At 37.8% G+C, this 25,769-nt stretch overlaps 1 protein-coding gene across 1 annotated transcript in view; it reads left to right on the forward strand.

Moving 5' to 3' along the window:
- The window catches only part of CACHD1 (cache domain containing 1), a 146,310-nt gene that overhangs the window by 94,190 nt on the left and 26,351 nt on the right, over positions 1-25,769 (forward strand). Inside the window, exons 6-16 of the mRNA XM_083359916.1 lie at positions 830-974; positions 1,634-1,850; positions 5,136-5,285; positions 5,490-5,723; positions 12,025-12,174; positions 12,334-12,457; positions 16,115-16,232; positions 16,913-17,081; positions 21,044-21,186; positions 21,989-22,170; positions 23,365-23,475. Coding sequence (XP_083216042.1) covers positions 830-974; positions 1,634-1,850; positions 5,136-5,285; positions 5,490-5,723; positions 12,025-12,174; positions 12,334-12,457; positions 16,115-16,232; positions 16,913-17,081; positions 21,044-21,186; positions 21,989-22,170; positions 23,365-23,475 — 1,743 coding nt within the window. The remainder of the gene's footprint in view (positions 1-829; positions 975-1,633; positions 1,851-5,135; positions 5,286-5,489; positions 5,724-12,024; positions 12,175-12,333; positions 12,458-16,114; positions 16,233-16,912; positions 17,082-21,043; positions 21,187-21,988; positions 22,171-23,364; positions 23,476-25,769) is intronic.

Consider the following 25,769-nt stretch of genomic DNA (forward strand, 5'->3'; position numbering starts at 1 on the left):
CTTTTTCAATCCAGGAGAAAATAAATGGCAATTATTCTCTTTTCCCTTATGGCATATTTAACAACATTTTTTGCTCTTTAAAAAAATTAATAAACTTTTCAAAAGTATTTTACACAGATAAAAAACTTGCATAGCACATCCTATATGGATCACATTCTGTACTATTAATAGAAAAGTTGGCCTTGACATTAGACTTTTATTCATGATGAAAAAAACAAACCTTAAGCCTAATGCAGGAGTACAATTTTACACTTCTTGCGTAGTCTTTTAATATGCCAGCAACTATACTAGATTACATTAATTTATCTGCCTAATTTGGAATCAGTGCATCAGATGATATAAATACATATCAGGACTACCTTACAATTCTATTTATGAAAGTGATTATTTGTAAAAAAAACCCTATTCCTAATAGGCAAACACTGTAATTAGTTGTACTAGTATTAAAGTGAATACTAAAGGCTGTATTAAGATAATCAGTATAACCCATTCCAGTATTGTTGGGTTGGGTTAAAGGCTGAGATGATGGCTAATAGATAATAATTATCTATAGATAATGGATAGTATCAATTTATAGGATTCTGAGTAGAAATATGAAGGCTAACATTTTTGGAGGAAAATAAATTTTCTTTTTTAAATGATAAAATAGGTAACATATGATTGTTTTGGTCTGCAATTTGCTGAAACCAAAATAAATATGTAAAGGTAAGTTGAACACACAGTTGATTCAAACAATGCCTTTGGACAATGCAAGAAACTTCTGGAGTTTGTTCTGTTGTAATTCTCTTAATGAGTGTGAAGCACAGCAGACTGTAACTTTTATTTTTAGGCCTGTCTACGTCTCTACAGTTAGACCTCAGTCCAAGCATGTAGCTGTCATTATAGATCATGGAGCTTCAGTTACAGAAACACAACTGCAGATTGCTAAAGATGCAGCCCAGGTTATTCTGAACTCAATAGATGAACATGATAAGGTGAGTTAACTCAGAATGGTAAGTCAGAACTTAGTTTTGATTCTCCCTCACTCTGTTTCTCAAGCTTCAAATATGGCAACGGAAAAATTGAATGGATCTGGATATAATCTGATTATCTCAGAGGAGAATAAGACTAGAAAATAAGATGAGACAGCTTTCACCCCTTTCATCCTGAATTTTGGAAATGGTATTGGAGGACACTCTTAGTATGGCATGTGTACTTGTAGCCTCTGGCTACATATTCTGGAGAAAAAGATAGATTTATGTATTCATGAGCAAACCTACTTTCATGATTACTAGAAATAAGACTGTTACTTTGAATTTCATTCAAGGGTCTCATAAAATGTAGGGTCCCCACTTCTTTCTGTTCCCTAAAATAATCTGCTATTTGCTCTGTTTTCATTACTAGGATCTGAAAGTTCTATGACACTTTCTGATTATTATTGCAAACATTTTACATAAGAAATAATACTTTGTTGACAAATCAAAGATGTGATTTTTCATAAATTAGCTATCCTTAAGTTTTATAGATACACGCCTTTATTTTTGATTCAACAATTGAATTTTAAAATCAGGTAGGCTTTTCTATTGTTATTATAGCACAGTGTAAAAAAAAGACAACTCTAAACAGGAGGTAATTTTGTTTTATCTTTCTTCAGATTTCTGTGTTAACTGTGGCAGACACAGTAAGAACTTGCTCTTTGGATCAGTGCTACAAGACATTTCTGTCTCCTGCTACCAGTGAGACAAAAAGGAAAATGTCCACCTTTGTTAGCAATATCAAATCATCTGACAGCCCTACCCAGCATGCCACAGGCTTTCAGAAAGCATTTCAGTTGATGCGAAATACAAACAATAGCACCAAACTTCAAGCAAGTAAGTATATTGTTACACAAAATTAATACCTTTGCTCCTGATCTTTTCTTCCTTTTTGGATTTGGGTTTTTCTTTTTAACAGGGCAGAGAAGAAGAGAATGTCTTAAATTCTATAAATATTACCTGGAAATTTTTTGTTTTTGTTTTTAGCTTAATCTATACAACAACCCAAAGAAACTTCATTTATTGTATTGTTACATGTACTATCTTTTCTTTATCATTTCTCATCCCTTAATGATTACTAGATACTATTAGTTATAAAAAAGTACAATATGATGATATATTATGGAAATTGTTTATGGTTCCATTTTTCCAGGGTGTTTCCCCCCCCCAAACATACGGCCTTGGTCTATCCTAGTAGCCTTCCATCCAAGTATTAATTATGGACAACCTTGCCTAGTTTTTGAGATAATCTAAGTTTAATTATACCAACTAATATTTAAAGTTGTGCAAAGACCACATGTTTAAGGGAGTCCAAAAAATAATGTGGATGAATAAAATGTAGTTCCAACATAAAGCTAAGCAGGTGGGCCTCATCAATGTATTAGAAGAATGCCAGTAGCAATCTTTTCCTTTTCTTCTCTGAAATACATTGATCAAGCTGCTCCAGGATAGCCTGGTAGCTTTCCAGAAGTTAGATTAATTTCTGGGAAACTGATCAACTCTGGAACAACTAGATCAGTCTGATCAGAAGGACGAAAGAAACATATTCTGGAGTTCTCAGTTCTGGAACAGCCAATGTTGTCCATGTATCAAATTGTGTCACTTAAAGTTGGTAGTTTTGATACTAAATTTTGGCAGTCCAATCTGGATATACTCTGAACTTGTAATTTTTTTTTAAAGCCCACCCCAAACCCCTTCCAGATGGGTTGATGAATTTTGGTCATGCACACCTAGAAATTATTTGGAAGAAGGCCTTCAGAAATAATCCTTTGGCTTATTTATTAAAACAGCTCTCTTAGGCTTCCACCTGAGTCTGAAAAAATAAATACAGCTTATTTAATTGTATGAGTTAACTCATAAAGCAGCAGCATCATTTTTCAGACTCACATGGAAATCTGAAAAACGTCGGGCTGCCTTAATAAATAGCAGAATGTTGCTGAGCTCACACGTGCACAAACTCCAAGCAACTTCTTCCAAATCATTTTTGAAACATGCACAACCGTATATGATGGACCAAGTCTTTCTTAAATGTTATGGCTATGCTGGAGTGTCAGTTTGACTGATCAAAACTGTATAATAAAATTTTGTATAATCAGATTAAGCAGGAAGAAGTGTTTGTATTCCTGAATGCCTGTTAGATAATGAAATTAGACTGTTACAGCAATTGATATTAGCATTAATGATTACATTTTTCACAATGTGAAAAATTGATCCATTGCATACAAAAGTCAGTTGATTAGAGATCTGCAGTATTGAGGTTTCACAGTGTTGTTAACTCTTCTGAATATATTTTTATTATTTTTATAACAAGATATGTATGTATGTAATTGTTATAAAAATAGCAACATGCACACATGGATTCTTGAAGCATCTCCCCTTGTTTTACATTGGAATTATTGTAGTTTAGCATAAATACTAATACTGAGGAACTATACTGTGTAGTAAAGTACTGGGTACTCAGTACAGTACTGAAGAACTATGTTTTGGTCATGAGGAGGATGTGCTTCTATTTTTTATAAACAATCTTGATTGTTATATCTAGTACAAATATGGTTGTATTAAAATATTGTGATGTTTTTAACATCTTGCTTTCTCAGCAGGCTCAACATGCACATCATCAAGTCTTCTGAATGGAGATTTATGATGCAAAATATTGTTGAGAAACACCTAGCACAAAAAATAAGATGAGATTGGAAATTTGGCATGTTTAATAACTTTCAACCATTAAAAACAGGGGCATTGTTTAATTAATTTAGCTGCTTAAATTTCTTTTATTCTAGGAACATCATGAAACTTAAAAAAATTATTATCATATTGCGACTTATATTGTAATTCAGTAAATCAAGGAAAAAACAACAGGCAATATGCTGGAATATAGTTGGCTGATGGTAGAAAATTAATGTTGGGAGAGTTGGTTATCAAAATTATAAATTAACAATTGTAGTGTTTTCCTTTAATGGCTTGTTCTTACTGAACAAGCAATTTACTTACTGAATGCTTTTCCATAAGCTGTTTCCATTAGTGATTGTAAGGAAGCCATATAAATGCTACTTACTGATTCAGTCTGCAAAGCTTGGCATGATATGGGTTCCATCAGTTAAACAATGCTATCCATCAGGATCCTGGAAGTATATCTTCTCTATAACAGCACCTATCCTCTAGAATGCAGATGCTCCCAAATTTGAACAATTTCCACTCACCCTGACCTTTGAAGAGGACAATTGATCCCCCTTTCTTTGATTGATGTTCCCCTCTGCCATTATTGCCCCTTTGTCTCATGCTATTTTTGTATTTTATCTATTATTATCTGTTTTTTTAATGTTTTAACAATTATAAACCACCCAGACACTCTGGGAGGTGGGTGGCATATACATTTGATAAATCATCATCATAATCATCATTATCAGCTGCAGCAACAGCAACAGCAGCAGAATCAAATAACATTCTTAAGTTTATCCAAAAGTAATTTGGTTAACATGTTTCCCCCCCCCCAGAGGTATTGCATTGAAAAGGAAGGTTTAAAAACATGCAAAACCTCTAACCTCTACAAATATTTACTGCTTTTTCAGTCAAAGTGTCAAAGTAAATGCATGTATATAAAATAGAAATGTCATCTTTTTTTATATCAAAAAGATGAAAACACAGTCTGCTTTTCCTCTGGCTTAACTGCCCTATTGAAATCCTAATCTTAATGGTCTGGCCTAAAAATGGAAAGTTAATATAAAGGAATTGTTAATAAAAGATGGTATATCTTTATTTTAGATGATGTATAACATTCTGTGGAATACACACACACACACACACACACACACAGAGAGAGAGAGAGAGAGAGAGAGAGAGAGAGAGAGAGAGAGAGAGACTTTGTTTGTAGGTAACCTTGGATAACTATCTTATTTCTGTTTAATTTGGTAGTGAAATTTGCAAACATTGGCTCGTTTAAGGTTTCTTTTAATGGGTACCAAAATTAGCGACATTAGATGGAGTAGAACTTTGAGTATTTTTAGGACGAGAAATCTAGTCCACTTATTACAAGCATAATTTTAATCTTGAGAATCTACTATTGCAAATACTTCCTAGTATGTTAGATTATATGCACATCAGGTCTCTTCTTATATTTCTTAGACACAGATACAGTCATAATTTACTTATCAGCTGGAATAACATCAAGGGATTCATCCGAAGATAGTAAAAAGACTACTCTTCGTGTCATCAATGAAGAAAATAGTTTGCTTAACAACTCCGTAATGATCCTTACTTATGCTCTCATGAATGGTAAGATGTGTTTGAATTACTAAGGGTCTTTCAGTTGTATATTCAGTATTCTGAATTTTCAGAAGGCATACTAATAAAATTATTTTTATATATGCATTAAGTTGTATAATGACTAGTTTATAATTTCCACTCTTCTCAGTTCAGTTTCATAAGCTAGGTGCTTTAATTTTTCTTTCTGTTTATGTGCAATGTCTATTTTTGCAGAGGGTGTGACAGGCTTAAAAGAATTAGCCTTTCTTCGAGATCTGGCAGAACAAAATTCAGCAAAGTATGGAGTCCCAGATCGAACAGCTTTTCCAGTAACTAAGGGCAGTATGATGGTCCTTAACCAGCTGAGCAATTTGGAAACAACTGTTGGACGGTTTTATACAAATCTCCCAAATCATATGATTGATGAAGCAGTCTTCAGTTTGCCCTTTTCTGATGAAATGGGTGATGGTAAGAGCTTCCTCTTTAAAAAAAAACAATGAAAAAACACATGTAGTGGCATGAGTTAAGAGCATTCATGGTGGTGCTACAATAAAACAATGTCATATAGGAGGCCTATTGGGGGGATGGGACATGTAAAGGGCATCTGTATTTTGTATTTGTGTCAAAAATGAAATTCTCGTTTTGATCTAAATAGCTGGTGCTGACATGTACATTTGTTGTTGTTGTTAGTTGCGAAGTCATGTTCAACCTATCACGACCCCGTGGACAACATTCCTCCAAGCCTTCCTGTCCTCTACCATCTTCTGGAGTCAATTTAAGCTCACTCCTACTGCTTCAGTGACTCCATCCAGCCACCTCATTCTCTGTCGTCTCCTTCTTCTATTGCCCTCAATCTTTCCCAGCATTAGGCTCTTCTCCAGTGAGTCCTTCCTTCTCATTAGTTGGCCAAAGTATTTAAGTTTGAACTTCAGGATCTGGCCTTCTAAAGAGCAGTCAGGGTTGATCTCCTCTAGGACTGACTGGTTTGATCGCCTTGCAGTCCAAGGGACTCGCAGGAGTCTTGTCCAGCATATTCAAAATGTTACTTTTGTTGAACATAAATTATGCCACAAAGGGCAGTTTTCAGCAGAGACGAGTCTTCCATCTTTTGTTGTATTATGAAGCTTTTGGTAGGCAGTAAGAATAAGAAGTTATTTGATCTTTGTGAGGCTGAAGAGGTGGAGTTTCAGCTGGGAGTTTGTCTTCCTCATGAGGGATGACATGAAAATTGGTGATCTCAAGCCAAGACAGTTTTGAATGTAAAACGCCTTGCTTGTCCTACAGAAATAGCTTGAACTATTTCTATGCACTGAAAGATACTAATGGTAATGATAGCTTGATTTTTTTTTTGTTATACAGCTTATGTTTTGGGAAAGTTATACATGTATTTATGCAGGTAAATGTATTAGAAACTTATGTGGAGGAAACCTAACCTAACATGTGTTTCCTCCACATAAGTTTCTAATACATTTACCTGCATAAATACATGTATAACTTTCCCAAAACATAAGCTGTATAGGTATCCAATGATTGTCGGCAAAGAATTTAAGCAGCCATTGTTACCGCTTGATCACAGAACATTGCCTCCTGTTTTGTTAGAATAACTCAGTAGATCTACATCCATATGTTCCTAGGATTAAAATTAACAAATTATTTGGGGCTTCTTCTTAGATCAAAATAACGTAGCTCTAATAATAGGACTTGAATATCTAAAATTGGAGTTGGATTTTGCTGTTGGACGATTTTATTCAAAATGCAGCCATGAAATTAAGCCTAGTGCTGAGCTTGTATTCCTCTGGACTCTTCGTTGATGTTTTTTAATAAGGTGCTCAGAGGCTTATCTAAACTTAGAGGTTATCAGTCACAGCCTAAAAATAGCCATTTTGGTTCTTAATCAGTGTTAAATCTATTGGGTGGTTCAAATCAGATGTTCAGCTCAGAAAGAAATTCAGCTTCCAAGATTGTGTAAGAAACATTTTTCTTGTAGTAAGCATATTATGAGGCTCAGACTGCTACAAGTTTCTGATTAATTGACAAAGGGTGGGAACATCTTTTACAAACTTTTAACTGACACACAAACTATTCCCATTTTTTTTTAAAAAAAAGGTCACACTTTTATCACTTCTAGTACAGACTATTATAACTTTATATTTGATGATACCGTGAGGATAGCTTAAAGTCAAACTACATGCTGCATTAAATTTGTAGTATGTAGCTCTGTGTTGTCATGCATTACTCAAAAGTAAGTCAGGAATGCTCCCGATCCAGATCAAGAATATATAGCACACAAGATAAGAAAATTAAATCATTTCTGCTTCCATCGTTGCCTCTTGACATCTAACGGTTACTAGAATGTATTTTTTTATTTTTTATTTTTATTTTTTTTTAATTCCATTTATATCCCGCCCTTCTCCGAAGACTCAGGGCGGCTTACAAGCTTAGCAGTAGCCTTCATTCTATGTATATGCCTGCTTATTAGGGCTTTCACACACACACCCAGCGGCATTATTACAAAGTCAGCTTATTGCCCCCAACAATCTGGGTCCTCATTTTACCTACCTCGGAAGGATGGAAGGCTGAGTCAACCTTGAGCCTGGTGGGATGCGAACCTGCACTAATTGCAGGCAGCTGGTGTTATTTAAGGAGGCATTAGCCCACTGCTCCACCAAGGCTCTAGGAACGTGTAGGAACGTGCCCAGTCTATTCATCAGCAATATTATGTGTTTTAATATACTTCATAGTTTGAACCTTAGCTAAATGTGGTCCCTGTTCTATGTGTCATTGTTAAAGTGAAAATGACAAGAGAGGAAGGCCTATATCTTAGTCTTATCAAAGTTGTGCAATAATTGTGTGATGATGGTGAGATTGCTTCAGTTTTATAACTGAAGGAAAAAGTATAAAACATCTCTCTTCTGGAATGCTCAATGTTTCTGGAGCTATTGATGTTCTTGTGTTGATTTTTCATGGCTAAAGTTTTTATACTGTTTGAAAGCATCTTGAAACTTTGGAAAGGCAGAATATGTTAGTTTTAAATTGCAAGGCTTAACTTTCAAAAGCTGTACATCCGTGTTTCTCAAACTTTTTTGCACTCATGGATCCCTGAATAAGGCTTCAGAAAATGCAGGAATTTCCTTGTTAAACCTGGATGCCATTCAAAGTGCTGATTGTCATCATTAAAGCTCTTCGTGGCTTGGGGCCTGGATACTTATGAGATTGGCTTCTCCAGATTGAATCTGACCACCCAGTGAGATCAGAAAGAGGGCGCTTGCTGAGGGTCCTTTCTTTCAAGGAATACTCAGAGGGGGAGCCATCTTGTCTGTCCTTTGGAACAGCTTCCTTCCAGATATATCCATGTCTAGTCTGCTTTATTGGGTTTACGAACAGCTGTAAAGACTTAAGTCTTTCTGAAGATACTTCAAGATGTGGTGATTTAGTCTCTCCCCACAAGATGGCACTGTCATGAGTTGTGGGGTGTTACTTGCTGGGGTTTTTTGTTTATGGTATTAAGGCTTGTGGCATTCTGCTAGCCCAGGAGTAGGCAACCTTGGCTCTTCTATGACTCATGGACTTCAACTCCCAGAATTCCTGAGCCAGCCTTGCTGAGGGGAAAGGGAGAGTTTCCAAGCTGAGTCATGCTGGCTCAGGAATTCTGGGAGTTGAAGTCCATGAGTCATAAAAGAGCCAAGGTTGCCTACCCCTGTGCTAGCCCCTTAAAGCCTATGGGAATTTAGTGGCATTGAAGCTTTGGTAAATAAAAAAGCAAAGATCCTTTCCCTATACTTTCATTTTTAAGAATACGAGACTATCTGGTTTTCACTGGATAAGAAAATAAACAGTTGCATTCCGTAATTTTACACTGACATTGAAGACATTTTAAATATTTTTTTTTAAAAAAATGCCATTTGAGTTATTTTATGTACCACATAGAAAAAATGACCTGTATTAATGATAGCTCCTCACACAAACTGGCTGGTCTATAATGATTTTAGATTGCAATCCTTAAATTCATATCAGTGGGAGAGGTCTCCAGTGAGAGGTATCTTTTGACAGTGTAAGTTGTGTGACATTGACTTGGAGGAACTGTATGAAAATGTCACACAGTGGAATTGAGTGACAGTAAACATTGGGAATGAGAGACTGAGGTGGCATATGTCTTTGCTGTGGACACAGGGAGACAGAGGCTGAGCTAGCAAGCAGTCTGTAGTTGGGAAATACAGATGGTTGTGGACAGCATGGACCACAGAGGCGGGATCACTGCTGTATATAATTGTGGAAGATACATATTGTACAGTTAGAAAAAATAACTTCCACAGTTATCCCAAAAGAGCTTTTTCAGAAGGCAACTGGACTTTCTTGTTTAAACAAAAAACATACAAAGGTGCCTTGTGAAAAAGCACCTTTGGTATAACTATTACTTGGATGACTGAGAATCTCCATAGACATTTAATTATCACAGTGTATTAACATTAGAAGATACACAATGCGTGCAAGGAAGAGGGCATGTAAACACAGTCAAGAATTTTAAGTCACTTCTGGATGTATGCAAATTCAAGCCTGTATGCTATTTATTGAGTATAATTTATTGAGTATTTCTCTGCTACAAAGACCCAAGTATCATCAGAAGTAGCAGCTTGCTTCTAGATATTTTTCTAATGTGGCAACAGAACAGATTAGTAAGAATATTCTGGAAACTCTTTTATAGACTCTTCTGGATTGTGGCAATACTAGTTGAGAAGGTAGGAAGACTTTCCAAAGCTCACACCATCAAGATCTTCCTAAATTTTTGTAGGCTTCTTTTTTCAGAGTTCCATATCAGTTGCTAGATTGGGATTTACTTTGTCAAAAAGAATGTAATGAACCAGCTTGTTTTCCAAAATCTGGAAATGTGATGCAATGATTTCATTAAACCTAAACAGGTTTAGATGTGTTCAGGGAATGCCTGGATTAGTCTGGGACTTCTCTGCGTGCTATCTTGATCTACCTGAGATGAAGGGGAGGTGTAGATATTTACATATAATTATTTATTATAATTTCCTTTCTTCTAATACCCTTATGTATAATACAATATATTATTCAGAATTGTTGCTGTCATTTCAGAAGTGAAGTATCAGTTTCGATGTTGCTTTGAAAAGGAACAGGGAAATATATATTATGTTATAAGAATGCCCAGAAAACATGAACATTCATTTGCAATGCAAATCCTTATTCCCCCCCACCTAAATAATACTAATTTTTGACTGTTTTCAACTTCCACTGGAATCACTGACCATGATTTCTCAACTTACTGTAAAATTATGTCCATCTTTTAATTGTTTGAGAGTATTGTTTTATTCCTTTCATCCCTTTAGAGGTATAAACTTTCATTTTAATGCTGTTGGATCTTGTAATTATGTGATGACAGAATTGACTGAATCAGTTTGGTCCATGACATGGCCTCAAATGTCCTGGCCCATGATCCCAATTGGCATGAAAATTGCAATTAAATTGATAAGTAAGATAACTAAAAAAATTATTTAAGAAAAAAGTTATAGTATTTAGGCTGCAAGCTTACACATACATTTTAAAAGTTTACTTCTAATGGCCAAGTTCACATATTCAGTCCAACACGTAGTGACCGAGTGTCAAAACATAGATGGAGATTTTGCTGATTTCCTGGCAGCGACAAATGAAGTAAAAATATATTTGCAACTTAATTATACTTTAGTAATCATCCTGTTAAGATTTCAATTTTTATATTCTATGTTTTGTATTTTACCAGTGTTCCTTTTTACTAAAATATGATGTGAATGTTCTATATCAGGGCTTTTCAACCAGTGGTGCGGGTACCACCTGTGGTACATTGGCACCGGCAAGTGGTACGCAACCATCCTAGAAAAGTGGTAGCAGGGGAGGGGAATGAGCTGAATCGGTGGCAGCACAAGCCTGAGCGAGAGATGGCTGGAGCTGCAGGGCTGTCAGGGCTCAGCGGAAGCTCCAGGATCAGCGCCAGGCTCCAGCTGGAGCTCAGCACTGATCCTGGCGCTTCTGCTGAGCCCAGAAGAAGCGCCAATCAGCTGGAATGTTGCAGCATCTCCACGGTCTTGTTCTTTACATTCAGTTGCTTGGCAACTGATTCCTATTTGTGACGGTCACAGTGTCCCAGGGTCATGTGAAATGACCAAAACCTGCTTTAACCACCCAGCAGACGGGGGGATTAAAAACCAAACCCCCACCCCACCCCCACTTCCAATCCTCAACAGAAATGCTCACAACAATGAAAACCTTAGACAGGAGGAAGACCGCTGCCGGGCAGGCAGGCAAGCATCTTGCTCGGCTGTGGCTTGGGGGGCACTTTTTTCAGTGCCATTGTAACTTCGAACAGTCACTAAGCAAACTTTTGTAAGTCAAGGACTACCTGTATTTCATCACTTTTTCCCTTTTTTGGGCGGGGTCAAGTTTTTGATACCTTGCTAGGCGACTGGTGGTACTAGGATGTTGCCATATCCTAAAAGTGGTACAATGGGTGAAAAGGTTGAAAAGCCCTGTTTTGTATGATAAATACATATTCAGTCCTGAAAGTTGAGCACCCCTCATTGCAGGTCCCTGCAATATTGCTGTCTTGATGGATTGTGGGTCATGTTAATTAAAAAGCATGGTGCATTTCTTCAGCCATTAAAGCTAAAAGCTTATATGCAGTTATTTGAAAAGTCCTGTTGAATCATGAGCTGGTTGTTCTCAGGCTCTCCAGATTTTCTATTGCTAATCATTGTCATCTGCATGTTTCAAACAGGTCTGATAATGACTGTCAGCAAACCATGTTACTTTGGAAACCTGTTGTTAGGAATTGTTGGAGTGGATGTTAATCTAGCCTATATTTTGGAAGATGTTACCTATTACCAAGATTCTTTGGCTTCATACACATTTCTGATTGATGATAAAGGTAATGTAATAATTCAATTCTTATTGTATAGGAAGATAATACAATTTCATTGTCTGAGTAACTATTTAATTTGATATTTTCCAATCATTCCAATATCACATCAATGTAATATATGGAAAACTCTCTCTTTTTGTTTTTTTTATTTTTTTTTATTTTTAGGCTATACGCTGATGCACCCCTCTCTTACCAGACCCTACTTGCTTTCTGAACCACCGCTTCACACAGACATAATACATTATGAGAATATTCCAAAATTCGAACTGGTTCGACAGAATATCCTCAGGTAAGATTTTGAATTGATCCTTATAGAAACTTAGTGTATGCTTGAGAGCTAGTTTGGTGTGGTGGTGAAGACATCAGATTAGAAACCAGGAGACTGCGAGGCCCAAAAACCAGCTTGGGCTAGTCATTTCCTCTAAATGCTAGACCAGACATGTCAAACACAGGGCCCGGGGGCCGGATGCGGCCCGCGAAGTGGTTTCATGTGGCCCGCGAAGCCATCCTGGAAACAGTGAGGGAATGGCCCCCATTGCCTTGGCCCTGGCCCAGAGACCCTCCTTCTGCCAGAGACCCTCAGATCTGTCCCACTCCTGCCCAGGCCCCCATAGGCACCCTTGATGCAAACGATGTGCTGGCCATGCCCACCCAGTAGGCCATACGCACTCTAGCCACGCCCACCCAGTAGGCCACGCTTACCCTGGCCATACCCACCCGGCCCCCTGAGGGCAACCGCAATGCTGATGCGGCCCTCAATGAAATTGAGTTTGACACCCCTGTGCTAGACAGATTGAGATCCTTAATGCCTTATGTGATAAGCAATTCATCATTGTTGCTGCTGTATAGCTTCTTGCATGATTGGCTTTATCTTCTGCTTCACACACACACACAGGATAGAGCTACCTGCCCTGAAATAACATGGAAAAGATTGGTTATAAAAGCAAAGGGCAAGGGTGTCAAGATATTTCAACTGCGTAGTCCTGGACTATATTATGGAGTCTTGCAAATTTTGGTCTTCTAATATTTCTTTTATTGAAAAGTTTTATAAAATACAATTTTCCTTTAAAAAAACCCCCCTTCCCCCTCCCTCCTCCCCTCCCTACCTCCCCCCTATCTCCCCCCCTCCCCCTCCCCCTCCTCCCTCCCCTACCTCCCCCCCTCCACTTCCCCTCCTCCCCCCTCCCCCCCCCGACTTCCCAGAGCAAAATACAAGGTATATATCTAAAAGGCAATCATAAACAATCATATACTAACAATTATAAACTCTAAAATCCATCACTCTCTAGCTTGTATATAGTAAACCAATCCTTAATAATACTAAATATATATAAAAAACTAAAATAAAAGAAAACTAGCATCATTCCCATCTATGTTCTTCCACAATTCACTATTACCTTAACATATTCTCATTTGCACATTAATAAATAGTTCTTACACAAATTAACCCACATTAACCCACAAAACTTTCTTCCTCTTCCTCTGTAGTAAGTTGTCCATTAATTCCAAATTAAAAAAAAAAAAATCTATTACCATACATAGCATCCCAAAACTTTTTTTTTTTTTTAAAAAACACAACTACCACTTAACTATAAATATTTTGTGGAAGTTCCATAGATTTCTACTGGTCTTATTTTTTTTCCTTTTTTGAGCGTTTTAAGGCAGCACGCGTCACCCTCTGTTCTCTAAGATCATCCAAAAGAGTTGCAGCTTGAACTCCTCCTGTACCCTTCTCGTCTATCTGTGCATCTTCATCCTCTTGATGTTCTCCTTCTCCAGATCCCTCTGCAGCTTCCAGAAGTGTTGATGGGGTTACTTTCAAGACATTATTATAAAAATCATGCGCTTGCTTCACATTACTCAAACAGTACCTTTTGCCATCATACATGAAGCTCAACCCAGCTGGGATCTCCCATCTGAACCTTATATCTCTTTGCTTGAGCTCTTGCACAAGAAATATAAAATCCTTCCTTCTCTTTAAAATCTTTGGAGGAATTTCTTTTAGAACCAAAACTTGTTGACCAGCAATCACAACTTTGGTATCGTAGGCAGCTTGTATAACTTCATCTCTAATTTCCCTTTTTACAAAATAAACCACCACATCTCTAGGCAACTTTCTCTGTTTAGCAATCCACGAATTCACACGAAACACTTTGTCCATACCTTGTTTTAATTCAGATGCTGGATGGTTCAATACTCCCTCAAAAGCCTCAGAAACCAGCTGCTTTAAATCTTCCTTAATATTCTCTTTTAGGCCTCTAATTCTCACAGCAAACTGCATCTGGTAAAATTGGGCCAAGCTCTGTTCACTGTCGATTTTGTCTTTTAAATCTTCAATTTCCAATACTTTTGCTTCTAATAAAGCATTCTTTTGAATCAAATCTTGCACTTGATCATCCAGCACCTCCACACATTTAGCAACTTTTTGCACTGAGGACAAAATGTCTACCTTCATTTCTCTAAGTTTCTGTTCCATCCTTTCTTCCATTCTCTGCTCCAATTTCTCCAATTTCTCCTCCATCTGTAGAAATTTAACACCCATTGACTCCAAAATTAACTGGGTATGTTTTTCAAGATCCTTCGATGTCAATACATCAGGAGAATGCAACGCCTGCAGCAATGATTGTTGTTGCACCGGAGAATTTCCAGCACTCCGAAAAGTTCTAGGGGGAGGTTTAGCCGCCATCTTTTACTTACAATTGTGACGCACTTTCACTTTAAGTTTTAAGCAAAGTCCATCAAGCTTGAGAGTAAAATAAAATCTTCTTCATCTCTTCATCTTTCCCTCTTGTACTGCTCTGCCTGCTCTTTCCCTTTCATAGTCTCTCCTTCAAGCAGGGATGGTCGCAGACGCCTGGCTCTGCTCCATGAAGTCCGGAGCAGAGACGCTAGCCAGCTGGGAGCAGCCCAGGCTACGGGGGAGTTCAATCCTTCAGCCGCCCAAGCTCCAAGCTCAGGCGGCCCCGGAGAACTCAACCCCCACCTGGGGGCTCACCCCCTCCTCTTCTCCCGAGGAGGGGGCTTCAGATTCGCCCGAACAGCTGATCGGCGCTGTTTCGGGCGAAAAAACACCAGCTGAGCCGCGGGCAGCCCGGGAAGGCTCCCTCCGTCGCCGCGGAGCCACCGGAAGTCAGTCTTCTAATATTTCTTAATAAGGCTCCTGCTCTTCCCTCCATCTCTGTTGAAAAAGACATCACGACGCCATCTGTCTCAGTTGTGCATTGCAGTTTGTAGCTGCAAGTGTCTTTTCTGGCACTTGGAAGCCTGGAGAAGGCAAGAACAATAAACTTTCAATTTTCTTTTGAGTGTAGTGAGGACACTAGGCTCCTGCCTTGCATGTTAAGTAACACATGCAAGCGAGCATTGTGATTGGTGGAAAAGAAGAGGAAGATTCCATTGCCCCCCTGCATCCAGCAGAGAGATGGTAGACTCTTGCAAAATGGACAATGTCATCTGCCAGCCCCAACTGTTGGCTCTAACTTTTGTGGACCTATTTTCCAGACTCCCCCAGCTCCTTTAATATGAACGGAGCTTGGCTGCTGGAAATACATGAAGAAGTGAGGCTCTGCTTGATTCTTGACTCTTCCTTTTTCTTGAAGGAGTTAGTTATCTATCAGCTATGGGGCAGTATTATCATTTGCCTATATGTATAACTAGGGAACCAACTTTACCATTTCTTCTCTAATGCCTTTGGTGGTTTCATTCCCTCTATATAAGCACTGAAATTTTTCATCTGCAACCAATTCATGTGATCAGAACCAGCATTTTGGCTTTGAGTATGAAAAGTAAATAGAATGTAGCAAAGCAGTATATTTCTATTTTAATTAAACATAAATTCCATGCAGCCCTTCCCTGAGTGATCTGACTTTAAAGTAAAAAAAAAAAACAGTACTGAGTTGGTTTGCCATTTTAAGTAGTTGATGGATATTATTTGTTGCCAACTTAGCCTCCCTCTCGGCAGTCAACTTATTACAGTCCCGGTGAATTCGTCACTGTCTTGGCATGTCAACAAATTGCGTGAAATTGGGAAAGATGCCTACAATGTGAGTTATGCCTGGAAAATGGTAAGTGACACTTGAAGATATGATAATATATTGAAGCTGAAGGCATTTTTTTTAATTGCAGCAAAACAGGCATTCTTCTTAGATTTCCAAGCAATAGGAGTCTTATTACATGCCTCCAGGCCAGTGAGAATCAAGGTTTACATCTAGTGTTTGCTGTGGCTGAGAGTTGTATCTTGATAAATACTTGGGAATTATGCCACATAAATTAAAAATAAAATAAACTGCTTATAGTAAATGCCTGTTTATGCCTGCTGTGTCACTCAATCTTCAGAAATTAATAGGATGCATTCCTGTGAAGAATGGTTGCTGCAAGGATTGATCATGTTAATTTTGAACATTTAAATTGATTCTCAGATAAAAGAATGTCAAGTCTATGTTGGCCATGATTTGATAGTCAACATGTATGAAAATCCTTTATAAATTTAATAGGATGAATTAATTGGAAAATTGATCCAGAATATTACATAACTTACACTGTTATAATAAATAAATAAATTAGAAAATCACAAATCTCAAAGAGCCCAAGAGAAAGAAGTGTTTAAAGAAAGTGCAGGTCTTTGAAAACATAGACCAGAAATGTTCACTTACTGTACATTAAAACATTTATAAACAGTTCAATTTTGCTTCTGAATTTGAAATAGAATGCATTTCTTATTAAATCATGCTTGCTTATATTTTAGGTTCAAGACACATCTTTCATTTTGTGTATAGTTGTAATACAACCAGAAATACCTGTTAGACAACTTAAAAATCTCAACACTGTACCCAGTAGCAAACTTCTTTATCATCGTTTGGATCTCTTAGGCCAGCCCAATGCTTGTCTGCATTTCAAACAACTGGCAACCTTAGGTAAAGTATTTCTTTTCCTAATATCTGTCCCACCCTTTCTTATGAAAGTTCAACTAGCTCTGATAAGTTATCAGAATCCCTGTTTATTCATTTTTGAAATTCTTTCAGGTAGGATTTCAATCATTTCAGGATAACAAATTATTTTAGGATCAAACTGTCTTTTAGGTTATCTTCCAGATAGTTTTTAAAAGCATGAACTACATTACAATGTTCACAAAGAGGCTTAAAGAAATGAAATATATCATAATTTTAGGTTTTCTTGAACTGAGGTCATGTTATCCACATTCAATACTACCATTAACCTTATCCCCAAAACTGTCATTTTGGTCTCTCTTCTAAAAGGTAAGGACCGATTGTTCCTTATGTCTCTTTGGTACTTGTACAATATAGTATGCATCTTCTTGCCTTTTAATCAAAGTTTAGATCCTAAACTGATCCCAAATGAGACTTTTTCCCAGTGTTAGACACTAATGCTGTAGACCTCTGAGGGTTAACTATTAAAACATACTAAAGAAAGTATCCATCCAAGTATCTTCGTTAATACAGGGGATAGGACATGTGTTGCATAGTTTTGGAGAAATATCCAGCTAATACAAAGCCAGTAACCACCTTGAATATCTGTCGCAGATATTGGTCGCCAGCAGCACCCATCATTTCTGATATTCACTGGTTTGGATTAGTGGGGGTTACAATTCAACAACTTTTTGGGACCACACATTGGAACTGTTAGTTTGTGCATTAGGACAGAATTGTTACCAATTGTGGGAGCCCAGCAGAAAATTTATGGAGAGCATATAAAGAGAAATTGTCAAAAGCGTAATTCAATTTGGCTGAGAGAGGTTCCATAATTTTATTCAGACAAATGCAGAAATTGCATTGCTGAGCTGCCTAGCTGGCTCAAAGATTACAGAGCTTAGGAGCCAGAGAATTAAGTTCTGGGAGATGTCAAGATGAAAGCCAATAGAAAAGTGATTTTTTTCCCCATCAGCAAGAAATGAAAATAAAAAGATAAGACTTTAATCATGCACATTTTACCTTGGTACATCTTTTTCTTCTAATCCCACTATTTGACTAATAGACTTCATGCCTTTGTTTTCAGTAGGCTTGCCTTAGTCTGGCATATAATTAAATGTTCTTAATGGATAATTGACAGGGAGAATCATATCATTCTTTTGTATGTGGAAGACCTTAGGTTCAGTCGTTGGCATCTTCAGAAAGGATTAGAAAAACCAGCTTGAAACATTAGGGAACTGCTGGCAGCCAGTATCAAAAACAGTAAGCCAGAAGGTCAAAGGGTCTAATACAATATAAAGTTTGCTTTCCTTTCAGTCACCCTATTTTAGTGAATTCTAGCAACTGTTCGCCAAAATGGACCTGGCTACAAATTAGTTAAATGTACAAGTGAAATGAAATGTCTATTTTTTTTTTTGCTTCTAAAAAGTTTGAAATAAATATACCTTGGAAATAAGACAGCTGCATAACTTACCTTCCAGAAAACAGAATGTGTTAAGTATGAGTCGTGTTGTTACACTATTTCAAAGCTGAGCTTGATTCTCCTGGCTGTCAAATAAATCATTAGCAATAACATGAAAACATTGAAGTCCATGCCAGTCATGGTGTATCCTAGTAATTTTGGAATTATGTAGATTTTATTCCTAGCTATAAATATTTAATACTGTCAATCTTTGTAAAAGGAAGCTAGAACTCTGGAGAGAATGGACTTTGAAATATTTTTAATTGGCAAGTTCAGAGATATTAAAACTGTTTAAAACTTTTGAATTCAGTGAAGCATTGTCTTTTTTTTTTAAAAAAAAAAGAAATCAGAATAAATTTATACAGTAAAACCAGGCACATTCGCTTTGGAAGTTTGCTCCAGGTCATGCTGAAGTAGGAAATTTAAAGTTAGAGAAATAATAAGTTGTTTTTGAAACAAAAAGACTTTTCTTCATACAGTTTCACATTTTTTCCTACATTTTAATTCCTCAGTAGTTATTATCAATCTCTTTCCTGTTACCCCTTTAAATGTGCATAGTTAAAATGCTTATTTGGAAACTATTTTACAAAAATGGGTTATTGTATAGTAATTATTATTGCTATCCACTTAAAGGCTGAGGAAAATTAATAAACAATATAAAGGTGAGGAAAAAGATTTCCAGCTTATTTTTTCCATTCAACATGTTATATTAAATAGTGTGTACACCAATACTTTCCTATTTAGTAACTTCCAGATGTTGACTGGGAATTATGAGAGCAGAATCTGGATATTACTAGATTGGGGAAAGTCAATGCATACATTGAAAAATCCTAGTGCCTCCAGATTACTGTTTCTGTTGCTCCTAGTTGATCAGCACTGACTTTTCTCTGCATTGGTGGTCAATCGGAGACCGGTGAGAACTTGAGAGCATTTTCAGTACACCACAAATAACATTCTACATCTTAGATTCAGGCTTATTTTATTCCTCACCATCCAGTTTGCTTTTGACAACTGTTTTTCCATGACTAGATACTTTGTAATTATTTACTATTAGGTGGATTGATTGTAGAAGGGATTTAAAATAACCTGATCTTCGTGTATGTATTTTAATATCACCTCAGCAAATGGTAGCATCTGGTTGAATGTTCCTTTGAACACACTTTCATTGTGTAGTCCAGTGGTTAGAATGCAGGCTACTTCTGCTGACTCCCAGCTGCCAGCAGTTTGGCAGTTCGAGTCTCACTGGCTCGGTTGACTCAGCCTTCCATTCTTCTGAGCTCAGTAAAATGAGGACCCAGATTGTTGAGGTCAATACGCTGATTCTGTAAACCGCTTAGAGAGGGCTGTAAAGCACTGTGAAGCGGTATATAAGTCAAAGTGCTAATGCTATTCCTATTGTGTGCTAAGCATGGTGAATCATTATTTGAGTGGAATACCCCATGGGAATTCCAAGACTTGAGACTAGCCAAGGAAATCAAAGCTAATATTCCAGAAGAAGTCAAAGGCAAACTAGTTTCACCCTTTCACCAGGAAAATTGAATGGACATGCTCACTAAGTCAACAGGAGTTGAGATTGAATTGAAGGGACTTCACATTATTAAAGCCTAGGTAGCTGTCTACCATTTCCACTCATCCACCCCAACTACTCCATTGTCCTATAATATCCTGAAGTATGATAGGTGTTTCTTCTGTTTCAATCTTCTTGTTGTATAGAAATGGTAGGGAATTAAGAGAATGTTAAGTAGTACAGTTTCATTACAACAGTACACCCTGGTGGTGAGAAGCACAATAGTACTTCATTTGAGATGTTTTTTGGTTTTTTTAATTACACATGCTCAGACAGTACAATTCAGTTGGAACAGGGGTCCAACTAGGTCAGGGGTCGGCAACCTTAAACACTCAAAGAGCCACTTGGACCCGTTTCCCAGAGGGGAAAAAACCACTGGGAGCTGCAAAACTTGTGCACGTGCGAGGGGGGCAGCTTGATTGAAGAGTGTAATTAAAAAGAAATAGAGGCTACTGTGCATGAGTTCTCTCTCCCTCCCTCCCTCCGTCTCCCTCTCTCTGATCTTCTGCTCACCTGGCAAGCTGGTTTCACACTGTTGTCCGACAAGCTGACACACATTCTTATTGGGCTGGCTCTCCTGCCCTTGAGAGTTGCTGCTTCCTGTGGAGACGCAACAAAGGCAGGAGCCCCACCCAATAAGCTTGTCACCTTCTCGGAGAACAGTGTGAGACCACACTCTTTTTTACACACACACACACACACACACACATACACACACAGAGAGAGAGGGGGGAAGCACAAGTGCCGCCCCCTCTGCAAATGGCAGAGGTTGACTGGGAGCCGCATGAGAAGGCTGAAAGAGCCGCATGCGGCTCCAGAGCTGTGAGTTGCCGACCTGTTGAACTAGGTAATGGATTTTCTACAGGTGGGTTCTAGGGAATATTTTCTGACTTAAACCATTTATCTGTGCTGCCTTTCCAGAAAGCCCTACAGTGATGTTGTCTGCAGGTGGTTTTTCGTCTCCATATGAACATCTAAGTCAGCCCGAGACCAAGAGGATGGTGGAACATTATACAGCATATCTGAGTGACAACACCCGCCTCATTGCCAACCCTGGGCTGAAAGTATGATTTTTGTGCCCATTTTACCTTTCATACTTTTACGATGCTTCTGTCCTTGGGGATGTTGTGCTAATTGTTGAAACTCTTTGATGTGAGATTTGAAAGGAGCAACTGGGTTTTGAAAACCTCTGATGAATATTTGGCTAGGTTTGGGGTTTTGTTTGATCGGATAGCTGATTTTTATGGTTCTTTGGGTTATACCATTTTTAATTCTTTGTTCTGGTTTTTTTAAAATTATTTTTTTTATCAGGTAAATTTCGTTCTTGGCAACATGAAAAATGTAGTATATTTAAATTTGGACTATTTCTTTTCTTTGAAGTAGAATGAACAATATTCACTAAGACAGTTTCTAAGCCAACTGAATCCCAAAATGGATTTCCAAAGTACTGATTTAAGATCATGGTTCCAAATTACTTACCTAAGAAAAACAGGCAGCAGTTTTTGATAGCAAAAAAAAAAGTTTTGTTAGATAGCAGTGTGAACAATTTGAAAATCTGGTCAATGTTACAAACATGGGAAAAAATCAAATGCTCTTCATTTCTGAAAGTGTAGAAAATTAAAATTACAACAAGAATTTAGATCCAAAGTAAAACATAAAATATTATGAATACTGCCAAAGTATTTCATTAGTGTTAGGATTTACTAAAAAAAAATAATTATTAGATCCGTCTGTGGAGAGAAGATTTTAAAGTAGTAATTGGGTTTAGATTATCTCCGATGAATCAGTAAGAAACTCTGCAAGCAGCTTATTATCTTTTCAGTCAAGTTTTAAAGAAACCCTGCTAGGTCTGTCTTTGTTTTGCAGTTCTCTGTCAGAAATGAAGTAATGGCTACCAGTCACGTCACAGATGAATGGATGACACAAATGGAAATGAGTAGCTTGAACAGTTACATTGTCCGCCGTTACATAGCAACGCCCAATGGGGTGCTCAGAATTTATCCTGGTTCCCTCATGGACAAAGCATTTGATTCCACTAGGAGACAATGGTGAGTTTTAGGATTCCATTATGAAAGGTTTTAAGGAAACCATTCAGGCTAATAATATTGAATGAGAGTGAATATTCCATGATGGATTTATAGGAAAAATAAATCCCTGGCGGATGAAATATCTTCATGTGTAATAGTATAGTTTGTGTTAATGTATTAAATTTTGGTTAGCTGCTTGCTTTTTAACAGGCAAATTCTCTTTCTTTGCCCTTTGGTGGATCAGCAAATAAATTCGGATACTAAAATCTGCTATTTACAAAATGCATCAGAACTTATCTTCCGGGGTTCTCTATGAATTTCAGATCCTCATGGCATTGTTGTTTCTCACACTATTTTGAGGAGCTGCTCTCCTGTAGTGTAGGTTTCCTATGCTGTAATCCCATTTTAAGTTGTCTATTAATTATGCACAAGCTTGGCTTAAGAAAATGTTTTGTATACATTGTAAATGAGATAATAACCATGAGGAAACTCCTAAATGTATCCCATTCCACATGCTCTGTGAGAACTAAGCCATTTTGCTAATCAGAGGAGAAGCCAGTGAATTTAACCAAATGCAGAATGCCTGTCCCTAGCTTCTCATGCTGTCAGTCCTTTCTGCCAATCCTGTCAATCCATCTCTGCCTTGTTTTTATCCTCTGGAGTAGCAAAGTATTGGAGAATTGAAATAATCATTTCTTTACCACTTTTTCCTTTAGAGTTCAGATATTTCTATATACTTAATTATAAGAAGCTAGCTACAAACACTCTGTTTAAATTAGAAAAATTGAGAAGGTAGAAGTAGAAGGGTTGCCCCAACACCAGCAAGAAATTGACATCTTTGATACTTCAAGGAGATGATTCTTGAAATAGGAAAAATGAAGTTCATATTTTCAGTGCAATTGCTCATTAGGACATTCAGTTCTCTTGAAATGAGCCTCGCTAATTTGTGTCTGTCATCTTTCAATAATTATAGATTCATCATCATAATATTACTGTATTGACACATTTTAATCCTAAAAATACTTGGCCTTTAAAAAACATGGAATATGGAATACAGATTTGATAGATGACTTCAACTAATTTTAAACTGCCTGCGTTTCTATGGTTTTATGCATTTTCCCATATTTCAGAATTCGAGCTCGCATATTACAAGGTTCATTTTGTCATGTGAAATTATTCGGTTACATCAAAAGTGATCATTTTGTTTTCTGATAGGTACCTCCATGCAGTGGCCAATCCAGGATTAATTACTTTCACTGGGCCATATTTAGATGTTGGAGGAGCGGGCTACGTAGTTACCATCAGTCATACTGTCCATTCCTCAAGGTAATGTTTGTATTTAGCAGTGATGACCATATCTTGATCTCCAAATAAATTAGCCCACTAATTTATGGAAAAATAAACTAGATCAGCGTTTCATCCCATCTTTGGTGGGGCAGCAGAAAGATTGGGAGTGTTGAATTGATGAACTACAAAATAGTCTCTTTCAGATTGCCCATTGACCAGAGGGCAAAGTAGTGATATTGGTCCAGTTGCCTCCTCTTTCTCGCTGATCTTAAATAATGTTCTTTATCACCTCAGCTGATCTGTAGCATTTTTCTCCTGGCCATGCAAGTGTACTGCCAAAGAAAGCCTTCATTTTTATTTTGCAAGAATGCCTCTAGAATAGGTGCAGATTCTTTAATATTTTTGAAATAAAGACAATGCTTAGGGCTCCGCTTTATTTTGTATTATACTAGCTGCTCATTTGTTCATTTTTATTTTTCTTGATGAAAGCATGAGCCTGGTAAGTGCCAAAAGAGGTGGCTGTGGTGTATTTAGTACCATGAGCACCAGACTGAAATCGAAACGTTAAGTAAACTGACAATAAAATACAGAGTTGTACTTTATGTTAAATAAACATGTCTCCCAAATGGACTGGACTGGCCAGGATTCCTGGGAATTATAGTGCTACAACTTCTGGCGTGAGCTAGGTACTAGTGGGATGGCTGGCGTATGATATCTTCAGAAAATACAGCATGCATATCTTTCAAACTACATCAGTAGTCTCTGATCTTGATAGCTAAGAGCAGTTCAGAATTTCTGGACGCTAGATTGGCTGGTTGTTTCTGTGTGCCACCCTAAACTTCTTTTGGATAACTAAGTTTAGTAGCATGTTTAACTACAGTTGGCTCTTGTGGAAGGCATGGAACTTTGTGATTCCTGGTGAGGGGGAATCTGGAATGTTTAAGCAAATTTCAGGTTAGAGAGAAGAAGCTTTTGTCTGCATGTGGGGGGAGGGGGGGAAAGTCTGCATCTGGGCTTTGCATGCAAAAGGGAGCAAGTCTCCTGCAATTCCATGCCAAAATAAGATCCTTGAACCAGAGGACTTCAAAGGGAGGGTTGAACTTGCCCTTAATGGCTTCTTGTGAAAATGTGATCTATCTGCAAACTATATTGGAGAGAGGTCTTCAGCACTGTACATGTATATCCTTTCACCAAAATTGTTTTAGGTACTATAATAGTAGCAGATGACTGAAAGAGGATTCTTTTTCCCTTCTGCACATTGTTGTAAATACATGCAAGTACAGGCTTTCGAAGACAGTTTTTTATGGCCCTTTCATGTGTCAGTTGCTAAGGCAACGATATGCAATCTTGAACTATGGAGTAAAATATGGGTATCAGCAGACCTCCACGTCTGGGCAAGATATTATCATTTATTCACAGCTGCTGTTCCTACTTCTGCATCTTTTAAGCCTCGATATACAGAACACATACCCAGTATCTTTTATAAGGACCTGAGCCTCCAGGTTCAATTGTCGGGCTTGTATGTATGGCTAAGGCTTGTTTACATTGTCATGATGTGCTGAATTTAGTAGCTGGGTGGTAGGGAGTCTTACTCATGATAATACAAGAATGTTAAGTGGGAATAATCAATCACATCCAGTGGGGTGGTGAGATGTAAGGGTTTGTGTGGGAATGACCTTGGGAGTCGGGAAAGAGCTGAAGCCAGGGGAACCATTGGATAAGCAGCAGCTTAGGCCACAGCAGTAATGTGGGCATTACCATCGTTTCAAAAAGTATCCTCCCTTGTTTCTTGCACTGTAACAGCTATAGGGCAGAAATGTGTTTTCAGATGTACAGAATTCTGCTAATGTGATTTTACAATAAAGTTAGTTCATCTGGGCATGCTTCTTTTTTTTAAAAATCCCATTTATATCCTGCCCTTCTCTGAAGACTCAGGGCGGCTTACAATCTAAAGCACAAACCAATGTGCTTAGCAATAGCCTTCATTCTATGTATATGCCTGCTTATTAGGGCTTTCGCCCCCCCCCCAATAAGTCAGCTTATTGCCCCCAACAATCTGGGTCCTCATTTTACCTACCTCGGAAGGATGGAAGGCTGAGTCAACCTTGAGCCTGGTGGGACTCGAGCCTGCACTAACTGCAGGCAGCTGGTGTTCCTTAAGGAGGCATTAGCCCACTGCTCCACCAAGGCTGTTGGCTGTTCTTGTCTGGATTACCTTGCAAAGCCAACATAAGTTGGAAAACACCTGGTTTGTTAGGTAGAATTGAAACTGGATGAATCCTTCCACACACGGCATTTATGACAATTACCATTGATATTGTACCACTGAATTC

This window comes from Vipera ursinii (genome assembly GCF_947247035.1).
Source record: "Vipera ursinii genome assembly, chromosome: 3".
NCBI classification, from domain to species: Eukaryota; Metazoa; Chordata; class Lepidosauria; order Squamata; family Viperidae; genus Vipera; species Vipera ursinii.